The sequence below is a fragment of the Candidozyma duobushaemuli genome (genome assembly GCF_002926085.2).
Source record: "Candidozyma duobushaemuli strain B09383 chromosome Unknown D_B09383, whole genome shotgun sequence".
In the NCBI taxonomy this organism is placed as follows: Eukaryota; Fungi; Ascomycota; class Pichiomycetes; order Serinales; family Metschnikowiaceae; genus Candidozyma; species Candidozyma duobushaemuli.
The window spans coordinates 1,319,807-1,345,027 of record NW_020289898.1 but is presented as its reverse complement, the minus strand read 5'-3'; the positions used below and the strand labels follow the sequence as shown (position 1 = coordinate 1,345,027).

General features: G+C 48.0%; 8 protein-coding genes across 8 annotated transcripts; 6 read left to right on the top strand and 2 right to left on the bottom strand. All coding sequences in view use genetic code 12, as the record gives it.

Annotated features, from left to right (window-relative positions):
• Nucleotides 1-468: 468 nt before the first annotated feature.
• Nucleotides 469-1,575, top strand: CXQ87_004168 (uncharacterized protein; the record flags this gene model as incomplete). Its single annotated transcript, XM_025482618.1, has 1 exon — nucleotides 469-1,575. The coding sequence occupies one exon, from the start codon at nucleotides 469-471 to the stop codon at nucleotides 1,573-1,575; it is 1,107 nt and encodes a 368-aa protein (XP_025337236.1).
• Nucleotides 1,576-5,264: 3,689 nt separating this feature from the next.
• Nucleotides 5,265-8,229, top strand: CXQ87_004167 (Ran GTPase-binding protein; the record flags this gene model as incomplete). Its single annotated transcript, XM_025482617.1, has 3 exons — nucleotides 5,265-7,706; nucleotides 7,766-7,952; nucleotides 8,012-8,229. The coding sequence occupies 3 exons, from the start codon at nucleotides 5,265-5,267 to the stop codon at nucleotides 8,227-8,229; spliced, it is 2,847 nt and encodes a 948-aa protein (XP_025337235.1).
• A 145-nt stretch (nucleotides 8,230-8,374) lies between these two features.
• UTP18 (Utp18p) lies at nucleotides 8,375-9,958 on the top strand (the record flags this gene model as incomplete). The annotated part of the gene is made up of 1 exon (XM_025482616.1): nucleotides 8,375-9,958. The coding sequence occupies one exon, from the start codon at nucleotides 8,375-8,377 to the stop codon at nucleotides 9,956-9,958; it is 1,584 nt and encodes a 527-aa protein (XP_025337234.1).
• A 1,020-nt stretch (nucleotides 9,959-10,978) lies between these two features.
• On the bottom strand, nucleotides 10,979-12,346 carry KCH1 (Kch1p; the record flags this gene model as incomplete). The annotated part of the gene is made up of 1 exon (XM_025482615.1): nucleotides 10,979-12,346. The coding sequence occupies one exon, from the start codon at nucleotides 12,344-12,346 to the stop codon at nucleotides 10,979-10,981; it is 1,368 nt and encodes a 455-aa protein (XP_025337233.1).
• A 787-nt stretch (nucleotides 12,347-13,133) lies between these two features.
• Nucleotides 13,134-15,278, bottom strand: CXQ87_004164 (RNA-processing protein; the record flags this gene model as incomplete). Its single annotated transcript, XM_025482614.1, has 1 exon — nucleotides 13,134-15,278. One exon carries the CDS (start codon nucleotides 15,276-15,278, stop codon nucleotides 13,134-13,136), a length of 2,145 nt encoding a protein of 714 aa, XP_025337232.1.
• Nucleotides 15,279-17,207: 1,929 nt separating this feature from the next.
• On the top strand, nucleotides 17,208-20,141 carry CXQ87_004163 (tyrosine/serine/threonine protein phosphatase; the record flags this gene model as incomplete). Its single annotated transcript, XM_025482613.1, has 1 exon — nucleotides 17,208-20,141. The coding sequence occupies one exon, from the start codon at nucleotides 17,208-17,210 to the stop codon at nucleotides 20,139-20,141; it is 2,934 nt and encodes a 977-aa protein (XP_025337231.1).
• A 592-nt stretch (nucleotides 20,142-20,733) lies between these two features.
• On the top strand, nucleotides 20,734-22,455 carry CXQ87_004162 (pepsin-like aspartic protease; the record flags this gene model as incomplete). Its single annotated transcript, XM_025482612.1, has 1 exon — nucleotides 20,734-22,455. The coding sequence occupies one exon, from the start codon at nucleotides 20,734-20,736 to the stop codon at nucleotides 22,453-22,455; it is 1,722 nt and encodes a 573-aa protein (XP_025337230.1).
• Nucleotides 22,456-23,745: 1,290 nt separating this feature from the next.
• On the top strand, nucleotides 23,746-24,210 carry CXQ87_004161 (uncharacterized protein; the record flags this gene model as incomplete). Its single annotated transcript, XM_025482611.1, has 1 exon — nucleotides 23,746-24,210. The coding sequence occupies one exon, from the start codon at nucleotides 23,746-23,748 to the stop codon at nucleotides 24,208-24,210; it is 465 nt and encodes a 154-aa protein (XP_025337229.1).
• Nucleotides 24,211-25,221: the final 1,011 nt, after the last annotated feature.

Genomic DNA, 25,221 nt, shown 5'->3' with positions numbered 1-25,221 from the left:
CGGCTACATCTCATTTTCCTTTTTTTCAATATTTTCATTTCTTCCTCTCGCAAATGTACATGGATCTTGCGGCGGCGGGCTCGACAATCCCGATACTGCCACAAATTTTTTTCTTGTCCTAGCGGAGATGTTATTTTATTATTTTGAAAGTGGCTGGTGGACCCTTCGTGATCTACATGCTAATTATTATTAAAGCCGAAAAAATAAGGACCCTCTATGGCCGATGTAGATAGTCGCGATTTTCGGAAAAATGCCACACCATACTATACAGATTGGGGTAAACACGTTGCAGGGCCCAGATGCACCATGGCGTGATACACGACGTTGGGAGGGGTTGGTGATGGCTATTACGAATGCTGGGCATGTGATCTGGGTCCGGTGATCAGCGGGCATGTGATTTGGTCACGTGCCCCTGTCCACGTGATTCCACGCGATTATCACCAATTCTACGCTACCTTGCCAACCACCATGATCAGAACCTCCAGAAGTGCCATCCAGGCGGTCAGAACGCTTCGCATCACGACCAACAGCGAGTTCAAGACGCCCTTTGTGCCCCTCACCGCCGATGGATTCCTGCAGGCAATCGGAAACACGCCGCTCATCCGGTTACCCCGGATTTCTGACTCTATCGGCAGAAACGTCTACGGTAAAGCTGAGTTCATGAACCCTGGCGGTTCCATCAAGGACCGTGCGGCCAAGTTCATTTTGGATGATGCCGAGGCTAAAGGATTGGTCAAGCCAGGTGGCACAATCGTCGAAGGTACAGCTGGAAACACCGGTATTGGATTGGCTCACGTTTGCCGTCTGAGAGGCTACAACTGTGTGATTTACATGCCCAACACGCAATCGCAGAATAAAATCGAGACTTTGCGCCTTTTGGGCGCCGAGGTCTACCCTGTTCCTGCTGTTGCATACGACAATCCTGAAAACTACAACCACCAAGCCAAAAGACACGCTGAGAGACTCGACAATGCCGTCTGGACAAACCAGTTCGACAACATTGCCAACAGACAGGCGCATATCGAAGGCACGGGTCCTGAGATCTGGGCTCAGTTGGACGGCAAGGTGGATGCATGGACCTGCTCGACTGGTACTGGTGGTACCTTTGCTGGTGTTACCCGCTATTTGAAGCTGATGGATGAAAAGGTCAAGTGTGTCTTGGCGGACCCACCAGGATCTGTTTTGTACTCTTACATCAAGAGCAACGGTAAGGAGATTGTGAGAGGCGGCTCCTCTTTCACTGAAGGTATCGGGCAAGGCAGAGTGACGGACAACTTGAAGCCTGAGATTGACCTTTTGGACGAGGCCATCAAAGTCTCCGACGAAAAGTCGATTGCGATGCTCTATAGATTGCTTGACGAAGAGGGTATTTATGTCGGAGGCACGTCGGGGTTGAACGTTGTTGCAGCCATGGAAGTGGCGCAGACGTTGCCAGAGGGATCCAACGTCGTGACGGTCTTGTGTGACAGTTGCCACAAGTACGCTGACCGGGTCTTCCTGCAGGAGTGGCTTAAGAGCAAGAGCTTGTGGGACGCTATTCCCGAGCGCTTGCAAAAGTACGCTGTTCTTCCATAGATATGCTCAGGCCTGAGAATACGGTGATGTAGTCCTGCACGTAGGCGGGCGGGCCCTTGGTGTGGCCGCATGCACGGCCCGGAGAGCCGCACGCACCTGCAGCTTGAAGCGCCTGCGCCGCCAGCGCAGGGTTTCCTGCGTGGCCTCCCACTTTCATCTTTGTCAGCATCGATCCGTAATAGTACGTCCACACGGAAACATGCCAACATTTGTGCGCACAGCTTGAAATCATGCCTCGAAAGATAAATTTGCATCACCCGCTTCGGGCCTCCACCCAAGTCTTGGCCCTCGAATCGTTCGCTGCATTTACGGCCGTAGCTGCTTCAAATGACAAGAGAAATTTTGCGGCGACTGCACCGAACAAACCCTGAGAGAGTCAACGTAGAACCTGCAGCGCTAAAACGAGTGCATGACGCATGCCGACGCAAGGCCACAGCAACGGTGCTTCTTCACCCACCGCAAAACGTATCTTGCAGCTAGTCTCCCACCCCAACAACCGGTTCCGAGCACATCTACTCCGGCCACCCTACATTAACTAGACGATGCATTAGACAAGATGAGAAAAAAAGCTACAAGTTCTACAAAATGAAGCTATCATCATGACGTCACCTTGTAGACCAATTAAAGGGTACTTTCTTCCCCTCCCTGTGTCTCGGCCTAGTCACTTTAGAGCCCCAGCACCGGCCCATCAAGTCACTTAATTGCTTGACTTCGCAGTGCTTGTCGGAAGTCTCCCCGTCTGCAGCTCGGCGGCTCTTCTATTCAGCCGTTGTACGTTTCCCATTTGTGTCAACCAGGCACAGCCCACCATGAGGTTACTAACATGAGGAAAACTTTTTGCAACCCAGTGGGCTTTGCCTCTTTCGATCCGAACTTGCTGCATTTACGGAAGCTTTTGTTTTACTTCACTTGCTTGTGCGGAGCAAAAGTATCTCATGAACCTCGGGGCAAAGCTTCTGTGGGGGATTTTCGGGGACTTCGGCGAAGGCGGTGAAGGAGATTTGGAGCGGTGCGTTTGTTCATTGTTCGGGTTGGAAGCAGAGTTTATTTTTGGGAGGGATTGGAGCGCAGAAATTACAAGATACGGGGATTTCAGGCCGGTCGATCGATGTTTTACATTTTTTACATTTGGTTAACTTTTTCTTTTTTTCGGTCGCTTGCTCCTCTGTATCAAAATGCATCGATGTTTCATCTACTGGGTCTTCCCACATTCCGCATCGCTTAAAGTCGCCTGAAATTTTTGGTGGGTGAAACGTGGATTTGGTCTGGCTGAGGATTTTGATGAAATGGCTGATTAGAGGATGATCGAGAGATGGGTTTTCGGGGGTTTGTTGAGCTGATTAGGCTGAAGCAGAGAATCTAATTTGATCCAAGAAAAAGTGCTCAGGGGGTGTAAAAAGGGTTTACGAGCAGCGTAGGTGAGTCGACCAAATTTGATTCAGAAATCCTCAGGAAACAAAAAAAAAGCCATCAAGTTCATTAGGTTCTGTAGGATAAAACCAGACGCTGGGTATTTTCGGCTCAAAAGACAAGTCGAGGACTCCAAAACACCTGATCAAGATTTGCCCCACAAAAGCTCTTTAATTTTGGAGCTGGATGATATTTTATCAAGTGGAAAATCCTCTTGTTCTCTGATAACCCCGTACTCTGAACTGACGTCACTTCAGCAAAGAGCCCAAAACTCGCTAGCAAACGGTTCAAGACCTGGAGCGTCATTTTCTTCAGCTCGACCTCTGATTCGATTAATCTTTTATTTCTTGGAGTTGGCTTTCTTCGATTTCATTTTAATTGTTGTCGAGGCGGTTGCTGATATTTTCAGCCAGACCTCTTCGAAAAAAGCCAACCTCGAAAACTTGGTTCACAAAAGCATTTATTTTCCCTTTGCAGCATTTAGCAGATCTTTTACGCCATGGCTGGTTGTCAGGTATATGATCCTTCTTTCACTTGTTGGAAATGGCAGAGTCAGAAGGTAGAGGAAAGGAACGAAAATTTGCGGCGAGAATGCTGGGCTACGGCGGACATTTTGTAGTTTGGCATACTCTCTGACGTGCTTTTTTTCAACCTCCAATTCTGTAAAGCTAAAAGGTGACTCACACTTCTTCGAACTTACCAGGTCTAATTTACATTGTGCCCCCAAAGTGCAACGAAACATCGAATACAAAGAATACCCATTTTAAAAGCGGACCTACGTGCGGACATTGCTTGAGGTTGAACAATGCCATCCATATTTTAACCAGTTGGCATGGCGCATGATTGACTATTATGTGAGAAAGCTTTTGCTTGAAAATGCATTACGTAAGTGTGTTTCGATGATAAAAGAAACACAAAGTCCACGCCAAAGGCGAATGTTTATAAAAATTGAAGGACAGAGCAAATGAGCCGGAAGATCATTTTGAGACAAAACGTGGCTTGATTTGTATCCATGCAGAGAGGCGGGCCAGATTCCCCTACTATAGTTTTATTTCAATGTCACAATACCGAAAAAAGACAAGTATCAGCTGGTACCAAAAGTGACTATCACATGGCTCTGTGAACTCGAACACCGTCCTTAGATATTCAATGTTCACCAGCATTGCATGAATTCGGTTGAAACTGTCAACCAACATATAAGGTGTTGTTTTCCGACATCGAGTTAATATACCTCGTCAAGCACCAGGCCTGGGCCATATATAAGGATCGAAAATGCTGCTTTGAAGCTCCATATATCGTGAAGACCGCCGGCGAAGTGGGACATTTTGAGATTCAAAATTATCCACTATATTTAGTTGTTCTATTCCTTTTCGACTACCACATCCGACTGATGCTCCATCTTCGAACAAGTTTCTCGAAACAAAAAATCAGAGACTACTCTGTCGACGAAAGTTGGTTCACTATATCCATATAGGGCAACCTCTGTTCATCCGTGAAAGCAGTCCACGAGCTTCCAGGATAAAAAAGTGAGCTATTAAGATGGCCTTACCTTTTTCGAAAACTACCTTATCTTTAAATCGACTTGCTGATTTCAAAGTCTTCCTTTTTGATATTATTTTGGCATCTTCCTCTGATGCTTGACCGACCTCTGTATTATGGCTGGTCATATCCCCCAACTTCCATCGACCAAAACACACCCTGCTAGTAAACTTAAACCTCCTAACAAAACATCAATTTTCTAATTCTTTTTCAAAAGCTTAGACCCCTTCTGGTCTGCCCCTCTGAACCGGGGCCATATATGACCTGCATATAAACAAGTCTTGTGAGTAACGTAGGTTATCTTGTGCGCCCCACCTTTTTGTTTACTCGTTTGACAGGCAACGCTAGATTTCTCACGTGCCATGCGGCACGTGACACAACCGGGCAACCCTGATCCACCACAACCCTTACAAAAAAATCATGGAATTTTGTTTTTTGATTTTACATTTTCCAATTTCACACAGCTCTTACCTCTGAGACACGCCGACGAGGTCAAAACTGGCTGCTGAAAAGTTGGTCACGTGACCACATCTGAAAAAGCCAACCTCGCTAAATTTTTTCCCTACTACTTCAAATCATATTAATCAAGCATAGTCCGTCTGCTGCACACTGATAATTGTTGCCACTTCTACCTCCTCCTGCAGATTTTCAAAATTGGAAATTAGTCATATACGGAAATCCCCCAGTCGACGCAACGCCACCATCTCATCAATCATACACTCCTGTAAATCACAGCGTTAATGGATCAGCAAATACAGCAGGCAGTGGACATTGCGCTTAGCGGCACGGCAGACCCGAGTCTAAAGAGCCAAGCTTTCGACTTCATCAATGAGATCAAATCCACAGAACAGGGCTACCAGACATGCTTCGATCTCTTGTTGTCTGATCCTCAAAAGGGTATCCACCTAAACGACGGGCTCAAGTTCTTCATTCTACAAGTCATCGAGGAAAACACGGAAAAGCTCGGTGAGCAGCAGTTGTACCAGCTCAACCTGGCTTTATTCAAGTACTTGGATCTGTTAGTAGCCGCAGACCACCATGATCAGGTGCACCTTAAGAATAAGCTTAGTGACTTGTTTGGCAGTCTATTCTGCCTAGTATACTCCCAGATCAACACTGAGTTCCTCAAGCTGCTTTTGATGCTCATCCAGTCCTCCCACCCCCTCAGCATAGACTACTATTTAAGGATCCTCATTTCCATCCATTTCCACATTGGCGATAAGTTGATTTCCCGAACAAAGGAGGCTCACAACAGATCCAACGTTCTCAAGGACTTGATTCGTGAAAGAGACATGCCCCAGTTGGTCGAGTCGTGGAAGACTATCTTGACCACCGTCAAGGACTCCGCCCTTCTAGATAATGGCCTCAAGGTTGTGGGTTCCTACGTCAACTGGATGGAAATCAGCATGTTCATCCAGAACGGATTCATCGGCATTATTTATGAGTTCTTGAAGTCCCTGCCGCAACTACGCAACCAGAGCTGTGTCACTTTGATAGAGATCATCTCCAAGAAGATGAAGCCTGCCAGCAAGCTTGAATTGATCAATTTGCTCGACTTGACGTCTGTTATTGGATCTCTCAAGGATGACGACTTGGACTTCATTGAGAACCTCGCAAAGTTGGCTAATCAGATCGGCATTGAGCTTGCTATTGTCTTGGAGAATGACGGATCATTGCTCAACGAGATCAACGTTCACCTCCTCAAGTTGTGGCCTACCATTCTTGAATTCTTGGGCCACGAGTACGACGATGTTTCCCAGCAAGTGTTTCCCTTTATCCAGGCTTACATGCTTCTAGCCAAAAAGTATGAGGTGCTCAACCTGGTCGAATTGCTCTCAACCTTACTCAAGAAGATCATCATAAAGATGAAGTTTGACGAGGATGCCGAGCCATTTGATGATGATGAGCAGTTCAGCGAGGTCCGTTCCAAGTTGAAAACCTTCCAGGACACCATCGCTATTTTGAGTCCTCAGATGTACCTCGAAGTCATGCCTATGTTCTTTGAAAGCTCGATTTTCAACGCTTCTCTGGATGATTGGGCATCTGTCGAATTGGGTCTCTACGAGTTAAGCAACTTCGGTGACTCCTTGAAGAACAACTTGGTCAACTTCCCCAAGTCTGAAATCACTACATCCAAGCCATTCCAAGAAGTGCAGAGCTTCTTGATCAAAATCATTAACAACTTCACGTCGATTAACCACCCTAAAAATCAACTTGCATTCTTCGAATTAATCATTCGTCATTTCTCCACTAAAAGTTTCAATAACACTACAAACACCAGCATTGATGAGCTCGTGATCAAAATTCTAGAGCTCTTTTCCGAATTTGGCTTGTTCAACTCTGTTGAAAGCGTCCGTTTGAGAACTTGGTACCTCTTCTTCCGTTTTGTCAACATCACCAAACCTAAGTTGAATGACTACTTCTTGGAAAGCCTATTGATCAAGTTCCAGCCTTTGCTCATTATTAAAGCTGAGCTTCCAACCAGGGATGAGGACGACGATGTTGTGGAGAACGGCAACTTCAACAGTCAGTTGTACTTGTTTGAAGCACTTGGTATCCTCATTTCCATGGCTGATTCTCCAGACTCCACGGCCAGATCTATCGAAATTCTTTTCAACCCACTTTTCAGCAGCTTGGAAACTTGTATCTCTCGTGACGATAAAGATGTCAACCCTCTCGTTCCCTTGCAAGCCAACCATCTGTTGATGGCGCTTGCAACTGTGACTCGTGGTTTAGACACACAGGCTCCAGGCAAATCTGCTGCTGCCAAGCATGATCCTAAGGTGGTCAGCAAGGTTGGTGATGCTGCTCAGGTTGTGTTGATCACACTCGAGAACCTCAACAAGTCAGAGAACGTCAGAGATGCTGCCAGGTTTGCGTTTGCTCGTTTGATGCCAATTTTGGACGTACAGAGTAGTTCTCATTTGAGTAAGTTGATTCTGTTGATCTTGGCCTCGCCAAAGTTGAAGATCACTGAGCTTGGTGACTTTTTGAGTTTCGTTGGCCAGATCGTGCACCAGTTCAAGAACAACGATGATATGTTCCAACTCTTGAATGATTTGATCACGCCTATGATTCGCAAGATCTTTGAGCTTCTCTCTGCTGACGAAGAAAACAACCCTCATGTCACCAGGGACAAGTACCAGTTGAAAAAGTCGTTTCTTAATTTCATCAGCATCGTTGTGATCAACAACCAATTCTCCTTGATGTTGACGGAGACGAACAAGCCCATTTTCCCCAGGTTTTGTCTTCAATTATTGAATACTCGCAGGATTTGAACGACATCACTACTACCAAGCTGGCAATCGTTCAGTTTGGTAACGTCATCGCCGTGCTTGGATGCAACAACGGAAAAATCACTGACGCCAAGGACAAGCTCAGCTCTACATTGGCCCCAATAGAGGGAATTGACGAGTACCTCATGGAGAGTACGGTCAAATTGTGTTTTGAATTGCCCTTTTCAAACGCCACTTTTGACTTGTCCGAGGCGCTGTTCCGCAACTTGGCTCAGGACCTCTCCTTGCTTCTCAAAACCTACCAGAACAGGCTGACTCGGGAGAGTTTGTCAACTTTCTTGTGAACTACTTGGTTAACGTGGGATTGGCTCAGGACCTCACAAACGACTTCGGACAGAAATTGGTTGATATGGACGCCAAACTGTTCAAGAAGTACTACGTGTCGTTTTTGGCCGAACTCAAGAAGTAAACGGTGGTTCAAGCTCAAACAGGTTCAGGCAATCAGTGTATATAGCATATAGACAAAGGGCGTGGTGCACGGGTGCGATCTCATCACTGAAAAAGCATCGCATCCATCGCTCCATAATAGATCCAAAACTATATAATAAAAGCCCATGCCAGACACTCTCGACGGAGCCAGGCCCAAAGACGAGGAGGAGTTGGAGCTAGAGAAGCTTGTTTTCGGTGACAATGCCGGATTCGAGGCCAACCTCCGAAAAATCGAGAATCTCTACGGATCCTCAGACGATGAACAGGAAGCCATGGAGAGCTTCAGCGAAGGAGAGAGTGAAAATGAAGAAGAGGAAGACATGTTTTTCCTTGACGATGGCGGAGACGCCAGCAATTTCCATGAAGTCGAAACCAAGGATGAAGATGGCATGGACGTGGATGAAGATGAGGCAGTATGGCACGATTCAGATGACGAAAAACACACCGTTCTGGTGATCAGCGACCGTCTGAAGAAGCTCAGGCAGCTGCACGAAGAAACCGCTCTTCTGGCGCCCGCGTATGTTGCCAGACTCAGAGCCCAGTTTGAAAAGATCTTTCCCAGACCTTCTTGGGCTGATGAAACCACACAAATAGAAGACGGCAGCGACGCCGAGAACATAGACAGCGACGAGGACAGCGGGGTTGATCTCGGCAAGAACATCAAGGGATTGACGCAGCTCCTAAGTCTGAACCTGAAGTACGTCAAGCTGAAAACTGCGCTTCTTCTGCCTACCAAGATTCTGATTTCCAGACTCAAGGACGCCAACATTGCTCGTCGTGGCCAGGGTCCTATCCTTGCCATGAGCTTCCACCCGCTGCATCCCCTTCTTCTCACAGGCGGTATGGACAAGACGTTACGAATCTTCAACATAGACGGAAGAACCAACAAGCTTGTGTCCACCGTTTTCTTCAAAGATGTGCCCATAAGAAGCTGTCAGTTTTCGCCTGACCCCAACTCCAGTCTTGTCTACTCCTCCGGCAGAAGACGTTACATGAGCAGATGGGATACCACCACTGAAGCAGTTGACAAGGTGCTGAGAATGTACGGTCAGGAAGAAAGCCAGCGTTCCTTCGAGTACTTCAAAATCAGTCCTAAAGGCACCTTCGTGGCGTTGCTTGGTTCCAACGGCTACGTCAACCTTATAAACAGCAGAACTACCCAGCTCCACAGGGCATACAAGGTGGACGGCTATGTTGCCGACTTTGAATTCACAAAAGACGAGAAGCACCTCATAGTGGCGAACTTCGCCGGCGATGTATGGGAGTTTAATCTCCTGGCTCCCGACATCGAGATTGTTCGTCGTTGGAGCGACTCTTCTGCGGTTGCAGTTACAAAAATCGCCCTTGGTGGCCCCACAGACCGCTGGCTTGCCATCGGCACGAAAAGCGGTGTCGTCAATCTTTTCGACCGTACGACCTTCACCAATGGCCAGAATCCAAAGCCCTTCCGCAGCGTCGGCAATTTGGTCACCCAGGTTTTCGAAGCCAAATTCTCCCCAGATGGCCAGATCTTGTGTGTGGCTTCAAAGCAAAAGAAGGACGCCCTCAAGCTCATTCACATGCCGCTGGGCACGGTTTTCGCCAACTGGCCTACGGCAGCCACACCCTTGGGTAGAGTGACTTGCGTGCAATTCACTCCAAACAGCCAGATGTTGGCCATCGCCAACGACACCGGAAAGGTCACTCTCTGGCGCTTGGACCACTATTAGCATTACATAATAAAACGTGCATGGAAGAAGCTGTAGAGGCTATTAGGGTAGAAGTAGAAGTTGGAGTTTGTATAGGATATTGACTGATTCCCATGGGTATTTGATTTAAGTAGCGGGTAGTAAAGGTAATGCATTATACGTAGCTTCTACGGGGCGAAGAATCCGTCTCCTTTTAGCTTCCTAAGCTTTTTTGAAGTTCATATATAAAAACATTTCTTTCATTTTTCCACCTTATGTGCCTTTTTGAATACTTATGAACTTTCGCAGCCATCTGGAAAATTAGGTGACTGGTTGAAAATCAAGAATCAACAAAAAAACCAACTTCGAGTCTTACCAAGCTTTCAATGTCACGATGAAAAGGCACAGGTTAATCTTTACAATAACGCCGATAATGGCTCCATCTATCGCTTCATGAACGTGAGACAGATGGTCTAGTGCCGCACTATAACTCGGCATTAGAATACCAACCAATGGACCTTTGACTTTGAACAAAAAAAGAAAGCATACTTCTAATCAAGACACCTTTTTAAAACTTCTCCTAAATCCACTTCTATTCCAATTTTGCCACTTTCATCCCCCACTTCTCCCCACCCACCCCATCTACACTATCAACTCTGCCTTCGCGAAAGTGATCTGATAATTACCACACTCCTCCACGATGCCAGTTATCGGTGCCCCGTATGTCAAACAAAAACCATAAAGAACCACATTTAAATCCTTACTAACCGTCAGAAAGGGCCAGTCACGCTACAGAGACCCGGTCACCCACCAGATGACCCCTGCTCTTTACAGAGTGAGAAAACCATACTTCTGGAAGAACATGGCTGCTCTTTGTGTTGTTGGCGCCATTCCTTTCGGTGTCTATGCTTACACTTGGAAGGTGCTTAACCAGGACGACTTTGCCGACATTCCCATCCCTCCTATCTCGGACGAGGAGTTGGCCAAGTTGAAGAAGGAGTACGAGCAGAAGTAGAGGTTGAAAAAAGTTTGGGAAATGTACATAGGAATGAATCTATTATGCTAAAGTTGATACGTATCGGAACCATACATGGACACGCCACGCACAGGGTACGGGGTGTCTTGTGGAGCGTCTTCATTGGAAGACGATGAGATGCTCGACAGGTGCGAGGCTATGGAGTCTTGGAAGCTGTCGCTCTTGGGAAGAAGCGGCAGGTCCTGAAGCGACGAGGCGGAGGTTTGACGAGCAACACCTGGCGCTTCGGTGAGTGACGATGCTGAACCCGTTCTCACGGGATGCATCGCCTGAAGCGGCATGGCAACGTTGGTGTCGGCAAACGGGTTGCTGACGTCGGCCGTGTAGGTTCTTGTCGACGCCTGCTGGAACTGGTCCGCAAACGGGTTTCGCTGAACGTCTCTGTAGGGACTTTCCCGAGCGGACGCCAATGTAGTTGTGGTATGCGCAACGTGAGGCTTCCGTAGACTGGCCAACGACTCTCCCGTTTGATGACGAGAAAATGGCTGAGCCACCTTCACATCGCTCAAGTCCAACAGCGACTCGGAGCCGAGCAAAGGGTTGGCTTTGATGTTCTCCAAGTCGAGAATACCTTCCTCGAGGATCTGCTTCCTCGACTTGTGGTTCCTTGTCACGAGAATACGAACCTTGTCGTTCACCACATCGTAGCAGTACAGCTTCAACAGCTTGAAGCCGCGGTGAGAGACCTTGACTCTGATGGGAATGTAGAGAAGCATGCCAAGCAAGAACTTGAAGAAGAAAAATGCAAAAAGAGCCACCGATGCCAACTGGAGCGAGAGGATGACCGAGAGCCGAACGTTAGTGTTGGCGATGTTCTTGATGTTTTCCAAAATGTCGTTGTTCTTGTCGCCGCCCGTGGCGTAGTAACGCAAGGTCAAGATATTGATAACCTGTCTGGGCATATCAGCGACAAGCACCTCCATGGCATTATCAATCTCCTCGTAGACAAGAAAACAAGCCCAATCGAAGAAGCCCTCCTGCTCGATCTCATGAAACAAGCAGTGGTAGTCAAAATGTCTGAGACGGTACATGAGCTTAGCGACGTTGTTCAAGTAGGCAAGGGCAATGTTGCGTGTTCTGTAGATATGAATGCCCCAGGCCAAATGGTAAAGCATCAAGCCGTAACGAAACAAAATACACCCCGTGAAAATCCACTTGGCCACATTGTACTCGTACACCTGGTACTCGCCAGTGGACCAACGGTTGAACACCAAGATATTCACACATGTATACGTATCAACAGCCAAAATAGCGATCATAAGGAGAAGCTGGAACCACTGCCAGATGTACGTGAAGATGGTGCCGAATCTGGTGTTGTGGAAGGCCTCCACCTTGACGATATCAAAGGTAGAGGCATCGACGTCCTTGAGCTGTTTCTGAGTGTTAAACGGCATACCCTGCCGGTGATTCGGTCAATGCTGTTTTTAAAAGAAGGAATAGCAGCAAAAGAAAGAAAGTGAAGGAATGACAGGTTAAAGAAGGTTGAGATGAGGATGCAGAGGATCGCCAGATAAGTACGATTTAGTCGCAGGCAGTTAGAGCGCAGTCGCAAGGCGCGCTATTTTTGGGAGGCGATCTAACGCTTTTGAAACAATGCGTGCCTTCTGAAACGTGTAGGGCCGAGAAAAGCTCCATTGCAAGCAAAGAAGCCCGAAACAAAGGCTGGTTGCAACGGCAATATTTGAAACACCCAACGGTTTTTTCGCTGGCGGCCTAGCTTTTCACCTTTTTTTCGTTTCTCGTTACTCCGATAGATCTTCATTCGCGGCGCGACTGCCCCCTCTTCCTGCCTCGATGTTCTCGACCAGCCAGGCATGGCTCCAGATGTGGCTCTGTTTCAACTCTGAGACGGACAAATATAGCACCATTCTCATTCCTCTGACATTCTGGACAATGTTTTGACACTCCTTGAATTTGAGGAACGTCGTCTGGATTTCCTTTGTTGCGGAATTGCAACATTGGCCTCTCCTCGTGTAAGTGCGCCTAAACATCCTGTAGTCGTCTGGCACACACAGCCGAGAACCACTCGATGCAGCCCTAACGACGAGGTGATCTGCTGCCACAAAAAGTAGTAGCATTGACAAGTTTCCGTGGATACCCAGCCTCCTTTGATCACCCTCAGCCGATCTGCTTTTTCTCTTTGTATTTTTTAGTCCACGTCAAACCTGCAGCATTGTCGACCTACGCCTGTCCGTACTTGGTAAGAAGCTTCAGCGCCTCCTCCTTCAAATCCTCCTGATCACTGTCCTTGAGCTCACGCAACACCTCAAAACAAGCCTCCTTCACTGGCGGTCTGTACATGACCAAGAACTGAAGCGCCAAAAACCCAAGTTTGGACCGAGCAGGATCAGCACATAAGGACTTGATGCCCCCGAGCATGCTCTTGTTGAGATACGGCAAGTCACTCACCATTCTCAAGAATATTTTTCTGTCTGTGGGCTCGAGGAAAGGAATCATGGCGTCCAACACTTTTTGGCACCACTTGTTGTAGCGTGGGGTCTCCACAATGATGTTTTCCACTTCCTGGTCCACTTTTTCTTGAACGTCGCTCACCAGATTGGGATCCTCTTCGTACTTCTTTTGCCATTTCTCCTCGATTTCCTGACGAGCCTTCTCCTCGTTGCTGACCTTCTCGCTGTACCACTCCTCATTGAGCCATTCAATGGTGGTATCCACCCTTTCGTGGATGTTCCCGAGGAAATGGTCAAAAAGCGCTTGCCTGATTATGTCACTGAGCTGTTCATTCTGAGCAACGTCTGTCAGGCTTTCGTCTCCTTCGATCGTCAGCATTCCTCTTGTAGCCAACCGCGTGAGAAGAATGAGCCAGGAGTCCTGGTCCCACGTTCTGATGGCCACCTTGGTGAGCTGTTTGCTGATCTTGTCATCATCCTTCTCCTTCACCTCGCCATTCTTGGTCTTACGTTCCGAAAGCTCAAAGAAGCTCTCCACAATCATCTTGACGTGTTCCTTCTTCTCCTGGAACGAAAGTGCCTTAGGTGGGGGGACCGTGTATGTCGTTTCAGCAGCGAAATTCTCAGCAGCATCATCGTCATCTTCATCGTCGTCATCTCCGCCTTCACGTTTTGCACCTTCGCTCTTGACACTTACAACATCCTTAACAACGTCAGTATACCTCTCACCCACGATTTCCAAAGCTCTCGTAAGTCTCTTCACGTCAGCCCTCAGCAACGCTGTGAGAGCCATAGAAACCAAAATGTTCTGTGGAAGTGTTGATAAATCGAAGTTATTAAGGTCGCTGTTCACATTGGTCAAGGCGTATAAGTTCTTGTAGTCAAGGGTTTTGAGTTTCTTCAGTGGGTTCTCGAAGCCTTCATACTTGCGCTTTTTGATGTTCTCGTCAGCGGGAGATGGTTCCAAGATGTTTTTCTTTCTGATGTCATCTCCTCTAGCAGTAAGTAAGGAGATTTTTTTGGCGACGGAATTCTGGAAGTTGGGTGGAACAACCTGGCATTTGCTCATGTAATTAAGTAACACTCTCAAAGTTCTGTCACAATATTTCTTCGATAACTTGAATGATTCTAGAGATTCGTAGTTCGACTGGAGTTTCAGATTAGACTCGAAACCTTCAAGCACTGGGATGATGCGGTCGATGAAGCGGCGCTTTCTACGGACCAAAACAGCCAAGTGATTAAGCACAGCTGTGATTACGGGAGTCACCAATATGTCGTCCTGGAGTGGTTCGAACACCTTATCCAAAAGAGCCAGAGCTTCGGCTTCCATGGGGCCCTGTTTTATAAGCGTATGGCCTGGATTGACACGGGCCAAGGAGTAGTATCTTGTAGAGACAGACTGCAGTTGGTAGTCGATCACGGTAAAGATGAATTTGAGAAGCTCCAACTTGGAGTCCAAGTTTCTCACCTGATCGTGTTCTTTCTCGAAAGATGGCTCAAATGGAAATTGCAGGTCGTACTTGAAGATGAGATCATTTTTGAGGCTTCGGAGATTGTCCCAAATGGCATGGCTGCCGTCGTTCTCGGCCACATAGCGGAATACGAGTTTATAGAGGGTAACACTCAAATCGATCACTGCAGTGAACACCTCGAGGTCTTTTGTCTGAGCCAATGTCTTAGCAGGCATTAAAGCGTCAATTGCAAGGTCGATTTTTACGCCTGCAGAAACCAATTCAGGTCCGGCAGCGAAGGCCTTTTTAAGAAAAAGAGCACACCACCTCTGGATCTCTAGCGATGGGTGGTTGACCAAATTGAGAATCTGCTTCACCACTTGGGGAAACATGTCTGCGCTGGAGAACGCAAGCTCACGTGCTTGGTCCAACTGCGTAATTATTGCTGCGGCTTCGTCGGCCATGGTGGATTATGGAAGTTGAGTTTGGGTGTTGATGGTGAAGCTTGAAAAGTAGGTGTATGCGCATGTGACCCGAGTCATGTGACAAAAACTCCAGTAGGAGGATTCATCAAGGCATGGAATAAGAGGTTGGTACTGTTATTTTTTTGGAAAAGAAAATTTTCATTGAGATTATCATGCTCTTCTGTGGCTGGCTTGATCATGTGGCACCGGGCATGGAGAAAGTTTGGATTGGGCATTGTGATCTGCACTGAAACGACAGGCTACAGAACATAGTTTCTGATACTTATGGATTTGTATGAGTTTTAATCTTCAGCTTGACCTGAATGGTGGCCTAATGATATATCAACTTGTACGTTCAGAAGAGAGTGATTCGCATCGATACTCTAGCACCGCTGAAGTCGAGCTTCACCGAAGTCGATCTACACATATATAGTTTTTAATAGTTTTCATGCTTGTTTAGCTATTTACTAATTTCAGCGATAATTGTGCCTCTCCGCAGGTTCGAAGGCTGGCAGTGAATCTTCCAAAGGTAGCCACCCGTTGGACACCGAAGTACAAAATCGGTCCTCCATTAGCCTTTAAAGAAGACCTAAGTGAAGTTCAGTCGAGTGATCATTTTGAAACGTTTCTTAGTTTCTGAAGGAATCTGAGGTCATTGAAAGTTAGCCTCATATAAGCGTTTATACATTATGATGATGGTATTGATGTGCATCCAATGCACACTGTGCTGTCGAAAATAACCCTAGTAACAAATTAATTTTAAGATTGGATATGCTTTAGGAGTTGCAGTCCAAGCCTCGTAACCGGGTGAAAGTATCAGGCAGCCTTGGTAGGTTATGAGCTCACTAGAGAGGAGACCATATAGCTAGACCAACAATCCTAATTTGAGTCGTCGCCAACGACAAAAATACTACGAAGTGTTGATCTCAGAGCTTTCTTGATCTCAGAATGTACCTTTCGTGATTCTTTAGTACCCCATCTGTGAATCTCCAGCCACACATACAACTAACAACGCCCGTCCAAACCAACCAAAACTTGGCATCCCTTCAAAAGCAAAAAAAACCATTGTGATCCAGCCTAAATCTCCAAAACAACCCCTCAGACATTTTCCACATAGTTACCCCAGAGTGCCCCACCATACCCTGCCATTGTTCAAGGAGGCTATCAGCAAGCCTAGGCGAGTTTCCTCTTTGGGCACCCGCCCTGGCGACAATGGTGCAAACGCCGAGATGAAGCAATTCCGTTGTTTTAGCGAAAGTCAAAATCTGCATCAAAAAAGATAAAAAACAAAAGGTTGAAGTATGGTAGTGGAGGACGGAATTTCTCGGACTTTGGAGTGGCTGCGAAACGTCGGTGCAGCGAAGAGCACGGCTGGCGCAAAAATACGAGAATTCCGTGCTTTCGAAGCGATTCCCCAGATTTCCAGAATTTTGAAAATTCCAACTCTCACTCAAAAAAGTTTCTTCCAATGTGGCTTCAAAACAGCCAGGCCCCTGCGTGGCGCCTGTGGACAAGCCTTATCTCGTCCGGGCGGCCCCGAGTCATCTACACAAAAGACGAAGGAGATACGATTCCGGCAGCGCCAAAGGATTTTCACAATTTTAGCAAATCAACATTTTGGGAAAGCCGTCTTATTCATAAAAAAAGCTCCAAAAGCTAAAAAAATCACTTCCTGGGCGTTTTCTCCCACACCCCCCAAAAGCTATCTCCTCGCCTGATTCGCACTCCGTATCAAGTCAGTATCGCTACCGTCTTTTCCTACCCCAGTCTCTGCCACCCTGTGGCCCGCCATTCAACTGGCTGTTTTTCTGAAAAATCTTGCTTTTTCTGAATCCTCGAGACGCTTAGAACCCAACATCTGTGGTTTTCTCAACTTGCCTCAGCGTTTCCACAATCACCACAAATTTCCACTCCAACAGCTCTGTGGCCATGACCGCTACAGAACACTCGATGCTGGTCCTGCCGGCTCCTCGAAGCCCTCCTATAGCCAGTACCCACGATCTGGTTCCTCGGGTGGTTTCCTTCAGCAGATTACCCAGACTCGAGGACATCAAGGACGACAATGAAGCGTTTCTCAGTCCGTCTTTGGATGACAAGCTCCTGAGCAGCCTCAAGCTGGACCCTGGTGTTTTAGCCGGCGACTTGGACGAGATTCCTCGGCTCTCGGGAGTAAAGAGCAAAAGACTGTCGCTGGCCCTGAATGACCTGGTCCACGAAAGAGACCGGTTCAGGGCCCGTTTCCACAATCTCAATACCGCCGGAGACAACCCTATTGGGGAGGAGTCCGCAGACTGCGAGGTGTGCTACGGAATCAGCTCCAAGACGAAGAAACTCAATGTTGACGAGGATTACTCGGTTCTGGAAACAACCTCTCCACTTGACCCGGCTTCCTCCTTCTACTCACACCTACCGGTGGCTCCAGACAGTGACCAGGTAGATGTTCGGACAATCACGCCGCAGAGGCTTTCTACGGTGCTCCAGTGGTACTTCAACAAACCACTACCGCCAACCAACCAGATGTTTCCGTGGCTCCATGGACTCCACCCAGAGAACTTTACCCAGCGGCTGTTCTTTGTGTTTCAGCAGATGGCTCATAGTGAGTCTGACGAGTCCAGTGTGGAATTTAACACCCACTTTGCTAGACCTGCCGATGCCCGCTTTTTGATCACGATAGAGGCAGATAAGGACAGCTACCCCGAGGACGAGATTCTTCACAACTCCATAGGCCTTGATGAGGTTCTCAAGAAGATTGAGTTTTCTCGGCGGGAGGTAGAGAAAATGATACTTTCCTTCATAATGACGCTCTTTGACGAAGTTCCAATGGAGAAAATGGAGTCTCTCGTGGCTGCCATCACCAGCGACTGCTTCGTGACCGGCTTCATGCCGGAATTCCTCAATCTAGATCCCGACAGAGGTATCTCGCTCCGTAACTTCCACATTCAGGTCGCCAAGCTGGCTCGGTGTGCCGACTTTGTGGTCTACGGCTCTCCCAAGGCACTAGCTGATGGTAGGTCTAGGGCTGCCAGCGTTGCCAGGCTTCTTCGTCTTGCCCAAATCGTGGACGAACGAACGAATCCCAGAAAGTATAACGTCTTCTTGCTCAAACCCCAGGACTCCATCAAACAAGACGAAGGGTTCCGTATCTTCACTCCTCGTGCTTCCGCAAAAGCCAAGGATATTTTTGGATACAGCAAGCGTACCCAGCTCTTCCACCATTGCTTCAACCACCTGAAGCTTCATTATTACCCACTCTGGGACTCAAACTTGCAAATCAAGGAGAAACTAGAAACCACCGTCATGTCGGCTGCTTCAAAGTTGCACCAAAACGTTTGGCTGGGTAACACCTGGGACCACGAAGTCATGCTTCAGGTCTTGCGCCTGGACGAGTATCCAGCTGCTGTCGATGAAGCTCCCAAACAAACTCAGGAGTCTCCAAACTATTGCGAGCCTTCAAGGTCCACCGTGGTATACGACGAGCTCACTCCTTCAAGATTCGAAAGCTTGTTACCGAAGCCTCGTGCTCACTGGAAGCTTTTTGTTCATTGTCATAATGACGCCAAGTTTCCAGAGATGGAGACGCTTTCCCAATTGCTTTTCAAGTACACCATCTCCTCACATAGCGCCTTGGAGACCGACGATACCCATCATCTCGATTTCCCATCTTCTGGGTCAATCGGCATAGGCGATTGCAAGCAGGAAAACCTTATGTGCATTGTCAACACCTGCAAATTGCTTTATCTATATTCGTCATCAACGGCACCTGGGAGCCTCGCTTCCCTTATTTATTGCTCGGATGGATACACTGAGCTGTCGCTACTCATCTTCTGCTATATCATGTATGCCGAGAATTTGTCGCTAAATGACGCAATGATCAAGGTGCATTTGACGTACGGAAGGCCGTTCTACATCTTTAGCAGCGATGTTGTGATTTTGCGTAAACTCGAGATATTGATGCGCAAGTTCAGTCCAAATAATCCTTCGAAAACGGTGGAGTGGAACGAGCCAGAGGTCATTACTAGCAAGGAGCTCAACGAGGTGCTTCTAGGTCCCATCAGACCTCAGAAAGTGAAACACATTCCATCGAAATTCCGGTTAGGCTATATCCGAAACGACTCGGACACGGACTCGTCCGACACCGAGGACGAGGAGGAGCTTAGCGATACACTGTCATACCTCGACAAGGACTGGGTGGAAGACGTTGAGGGGTCGTTTCCCTCGAGAATTCTCCCTTACCTCTATTTGGGGTCGCTTAAGCATGCCAACAGTTTGGCGCTCTTGTCTCGATTGGGAATCAAGTGTGTGATCAGCGTCGGGGAGAACCTCGACTGGCTCCACGGTCACAAATTCCAACACAATAATGACCTCATCATCGACGAGCTTGACAATGGTAACATCGAGCAGTTTACGATCAAACCCAAGCAGGAGAGCCTACATCGCAGCAAAGTGCAATGTTCTGTGCAGCTGGTGATGAAGGTGAACAACTTGCAAGACGATGGAATTGATGAACTCAGCAACGCCCTTCCATCGATGCTCAAAGCCATCGACGAGGAGTTCAAACGAAGCCATGGAGATACGAAGATCTTGGTTCATTGCCGAGTTGGGGTTTCCAGATCAGCCACGGTGGTGATAGCCGAAGTGATGAGGCGGCTCCAGCTCAGCTTAGCTCAAGCCTACTTGTATGTGCGGGTGAGAAGGTTGAATATTGTGATCCAGCCGAATCTACGGTTCATGTACGAGTTGTTCAAGTGGGAAGAAGAAGGAGATGCACAGAAGGAGAAAGGTGAAGTTCTCCGCAAGATCGACTGGTTCATGATGTGCCGCGAGATCGAAAAGTTGAATCTTCCATACTTGAGCAGTCGGTAACCGATCTGGACTCAATTGCGCCGAAAGTGGCTGTCGCAGCGGGAAATGATGCAATGCACAATAGGACGTTGAGAATGCGATGGCGTAGCGAACCAGAATGACGTAAGGTACGCAGCTCATACTACGCTGACACCACCACGCTGGAAAAGTCCGGAAAATCTGTTTATCTTTGCTATGTGACGTTTAGATGCAGCTGTCATCGAATACCTTTTTCAAACTTTGGGCAACACCGTCTTGGCTCCAGTTTAGGCTGCCATCTAGAACTGCACTGCCCCAACTAGTCCTGTATCCCAGGTCAAAGCCACTCACCGCGTCCCAGGAACCAGGTACCAGGAACCTACCACAAGGTGTGGAAAGTCCCTACACTGGCTGCACCAGACAACCGCATTGTGGACAAAGGCGAAACCCGAGCGTCTAGAATAAGGCGGTTTATTTGACAAACCCGGGGACGCAAGGCCCACATGCAGCCGCAGCAGATTGACAGAGTGTTTTTCTTTTTTTCTGTATTTTTCGCAGCCAAAGCCCCACAAGACCCTCTGGAACGGAAATCATATAAATACACCGCCAGATCCCTACTTCCCAGCTTAACACCATGCTTTCGTTCCTTACTCTCCTTTCCCTCGCTTGTTCGCTCACTCACGCCTTGTACATCCCCAACCTGGGCCCCAGCCTGGGCGAGTCCCAAAAGGCCGACACCAAATCGTCTTCTTCTGGTGTCGAGGCCACCGCTGTTTCATTGAACTTTGGTATCACCAGAAGAGACCACACCGCCAGCGACTTCTGGCCAAAAATGGTCGAAGGCATTGAGAAACGTCACTTCAAAAGAGACAAGGAGGTGACCATCACCAACTACCAGGATGTGATCTACCACATTGATGTCAATGTGGGTAAGTCCAAGTGCACTGTTTCCTTGGACACTGGATCGTCGGACCTCTGGGTGTGGGGTCAGTCTGGATCTGGCGAAGGTGGCCACTACGACTCGTCGCTGGGCAAGAAACTCGACCAGAAGTTTGAGATCTCTTACTTGGACCTGACTTCTTCCAACGGTGACTACTACACCGACTCGTTCAGCTTCGACGGCGAGAAACTTCTCAAGGACTTCCAATTCGGTGTTGTTTCCCAGTCCAACGACAACGGATACGGTATCTTAGGTATTGCCGACAGAAACCAGGAGGCTTCGTTGAAGAGCGGAGGATCCGAATACGACAACCTTCCATGGGCTTTGAAGAAACAAGGAGTCATCAAGCTGGCTTCCTACTCCTTGTGGATCAACAGCGGTGGCGACAAGAGCGAGGGTACCATTTTGTTTGGTGGAAAGGACTCCTCCAAGTACAAGGGTGACTTGACCACCTACCCTGTGGACAAGAGTGCCAACGGGTTGGCCATTACCTTGGACAACATGAAGATTGACGGCAAGAGCATTAACGTGGGTGCACCTGTGCTTTTGGACTCGGGCACCACTGGTGGTATTTTGCCCAAGAAGGTGATGAACCACTTTGACGAGATTTTCAAGCCCAACAAGGTGACGCCTTCCAACGGCCTTGTGGAACGTTACGTGGACTGCAAGCAGCCCACCGACAAGTTCATCGAGTTTGATTTCGGCAAGAACAAGATCAGAGCCTCCTACCAGGACGTCATCATGGAGTTCGAGGAGAACAAGTGCATGTTGGGATTCACCGACTACCAGGACAGGTACATTTTGGGTGACGCCTTCTTGAGAAACGCCTACGTGTACTACGACCTCGACAACCAGGAGATCTCTCTTGCTCAGTCCCAGAACAGCGGTGGAGGCCACTCTCCTCCATCTAACGACACTTCCAGCGGTGGCTCTTCTCCAACTTCCAGTGGAAACGGACCAACCTCGCTTCCACAGACCGCCACTTCCAGTGGAAACGGACCAACTTCCAGTGGTAACGCTTCAACCTCGCTTCCACAGATCGCCACTTCTGGCGGCAACGGTGGTGTATCTAACGCTCCAACTGCCACTTCTCCAGGTAACTCCAACCCTACCGGTGCTGCTCCTTCTGACTGGACCTACCCTGGCGCCAACCCTACCAGCGGCGGCTCTTTCCCAGCTCCAACTGGCGGTAACGCTCCTGGCAACTCTGACCAAGGTAACTCTGGTCCAGGCAACTCGAACCCAGGCAACGGGGATTTGCCAGACTTTGGCGGCGACTTTGGCGGTGACTTTGGTCTGGGCGGATACGCTTCTGCTGGAGCTAATGCTCAAGCCAAGGATGGAGAGCACCACATTGCTGATACCCACGCTCTCGTCACCAAGGTTGCCAACCATGCCAAGGTGGGCGTAGTCTAGGAAAAGTTATATCGTTTCAATTGCATTTTGTTAAGTGATAATGTAGAAATTGTTTTGATGGCTTGCTTTAACGTTGTTGCTCTCTGTTTTTTCGAATGCTTCGATACGGAATGGGAACCGGCGGTTTTCACCTACTTCACCGTTTCAGGAAGAAGAGGTGTTTTTGAAGAAAATTCCCGAAACCAGAAAACGCAACTTTTCTAGTCTACGGGTAGTTGGCGGCGCTTTTCCTTTGTTGATGTTTGAGAGGGTGCCCAGGCCAGCGAAGCATACATTATAGTCAGCTTTTTTTACTGTCTTGTATCCTTTTTTTTTTAAGCTTTCTACTGTCACTATTTGAAATCATAGTTTACTACCCAGGGCTTCCCGTAACCATACTAGGTTGTAACAGCTCCTCTCGGAAAGTGCCACGGCTATTCCCGCTGAGCCCCAGGTACGATTCCAGAAAAGGCAGCGAACAAAAGTGCTTCTTTTCAGCACCTCAGCCTAAATCGTAAATACGGCAACTTGTCCCTTGCAATCCACATAGCTCACACCACATGCAACGGAAAAAGGCGATATGCCCCAACGGGCACCCAAAACAAGTTTTGAACCAAAAAGAAATATACCGATCCACAATGCCATCTCAGCCCCAGATCTTCATAGCCCTTTCAGGGAGAAACGGCACATGACTTGTGAGGTTCCTCGATATTGGTGAGATTCGACACAGCCGAGACGCATTACAGCTGTTCGAGCCAGAAATGAATGCACTACCGAATCTTCCCCCCTTACGCCATAATTTGCACCCAAAACGCCCACAGCAAGGTTCGGGCCTGGGGTGCATGGACAACCATATCGATCTACCCCCAGCCGTGCCTCCCAGGGTTTACAACTTTTACAGGATATTTCAGAATAATTCTCAAAAGCTTCAAGCCCTCACCTTGAAAGGAGGGCCCCGCCGTTCTAGAAACGGTGCCAGTTGACACATTCCAGATCGGACGGTGGTTTGCAGGTCCCCGTAACGTGGAAGCCCCCCGGGCGTTGGAAGCCATTGTAGCCTTTCCTAGAGGAGTAACAGGGGTTCATGAGAATATGCATGTGGACGCCTGTCAAAAGCCGGGACAGGATTTGGCAGGGTTGCGAATTACCCAGTTGGGTAAATGACATCTGGGGTCGCAGCCACCCAGTTTGCAGCCATACACCTCCTCAGCCTGGCCGCCAGGCACTGGGAGAAAAGTATATAAGGGTGGGCCAAATCCCTCCAGGTTTCCCTTTCTCATCATCTTCTACATCCTTCTTCCTCGATACCCAATGAAATTCGCTTCTGTCGCTACCCTCGCCTTCTTGACCTCCTCCACCCTCGTTGGTGCTGCTCCAGTCGATGAGATGCACTCGGGCGGTCTTGTGCTCTCCAAGAGAGAGATGGACTTTTTCAACGAGGACACCGTCGACATGGTGGTTCGTGAGTTGATGAACGGCGCCTCTGAGGACGAGTTGCACAAGAGATTCGAGCTCTCGGACAACCAGAAGCAGTTCATCTCCAAGATCTTCAACTTGCTCAAGAAGTACGCTTCTGGTTTCTTGAGCAAGAAGATCCACCCAACCTCTGGTGCTGGAACCGCCACTGCCACCGGCACCAACCCAGTCACTGACACCGCCACCGCCACTACTGCTCCAACCAGTGCTGCTGGATACGGCACCGATACTCCTGCTAACACCAAGGACAGCGCTGGCGCTGCCGCTGGCGTTTTGTCTGCCATCAAGGGCGCCTACTAAGCGCCAGGTTACATACGGAATTAAAAGTTTTTTAGAGATTTGTAAATTTGCCATGTATCGCTGTGGAATGATCGTAGGTGAGATAAGCGGTGGAGGCCATTGTGCGGGTGCATCAATGGCACTGTGGGTATTGTGGTAGATCAGGTGGTGCTTGGGGTTTTTGGAAGCAGCGGGGTGGGGTAGTGTAGGAAGTGATAATTCAGGATGGATGTAAGAAATCTAAATTTGGATTAGAGATGTAACGGTGTTGGGGTAGCCACTGGGATATCTACAGTGCTTTAGAAAGTACAGATTTGAGCAGAAGGAGGTTTGAGAGAAGATTGAGAGAAACTGTTCGAAATAATGGAGATTTCTAGTGGAACTAATTTACTCAACAACTCTTTCTATTACATCCTCGTCACTTTCACCGTACCGTATATACCACCTCCACCATATCTTTTCGCAGCCACCCCTCAAGGTACATCCACAGCACCAATAAACCCAGAGTCCACTTTTCAAAATTCAGCGGCTAGGCTAAACCGATTCGGTATACTACCAAGGTGAAGATGGGGCTTTTTTAGACCAAGCCAAATTGCAGTGCCAAACGGGTGCCTTATGCACCTAATTGTAGGCAACTATTACCTCGATTTGGTTGCGGTATTTAGCTCACGGAGTCTAAGATCGGTTCTATTTATTTGTCTGCTACAAACAATTCCCGTCAACCAGCCGTGATAATAAGCTTTTCGAATGTTCTCATGATGAATATTTACGAAGTACAACTTGATTCATAAAAAGACATTACCCAGGTTTGAAGCGAATTAAGCTTCCCAAGATTTCAGGCCAATTTCAGCTATTGAAGGATTTTCTGTCAATTGTAGATCACCCGGACGTTTCATTCACAATTTTGAACGATATAATTACCACAGAGAGACACACCAAGCACTTCTAGGACGTTACAAGTTACGTGAGAATGAAGGATTTTTTATATCAATTTTTTGTTCCTTTAAATCTTCACAAAGATAACTTGAACGT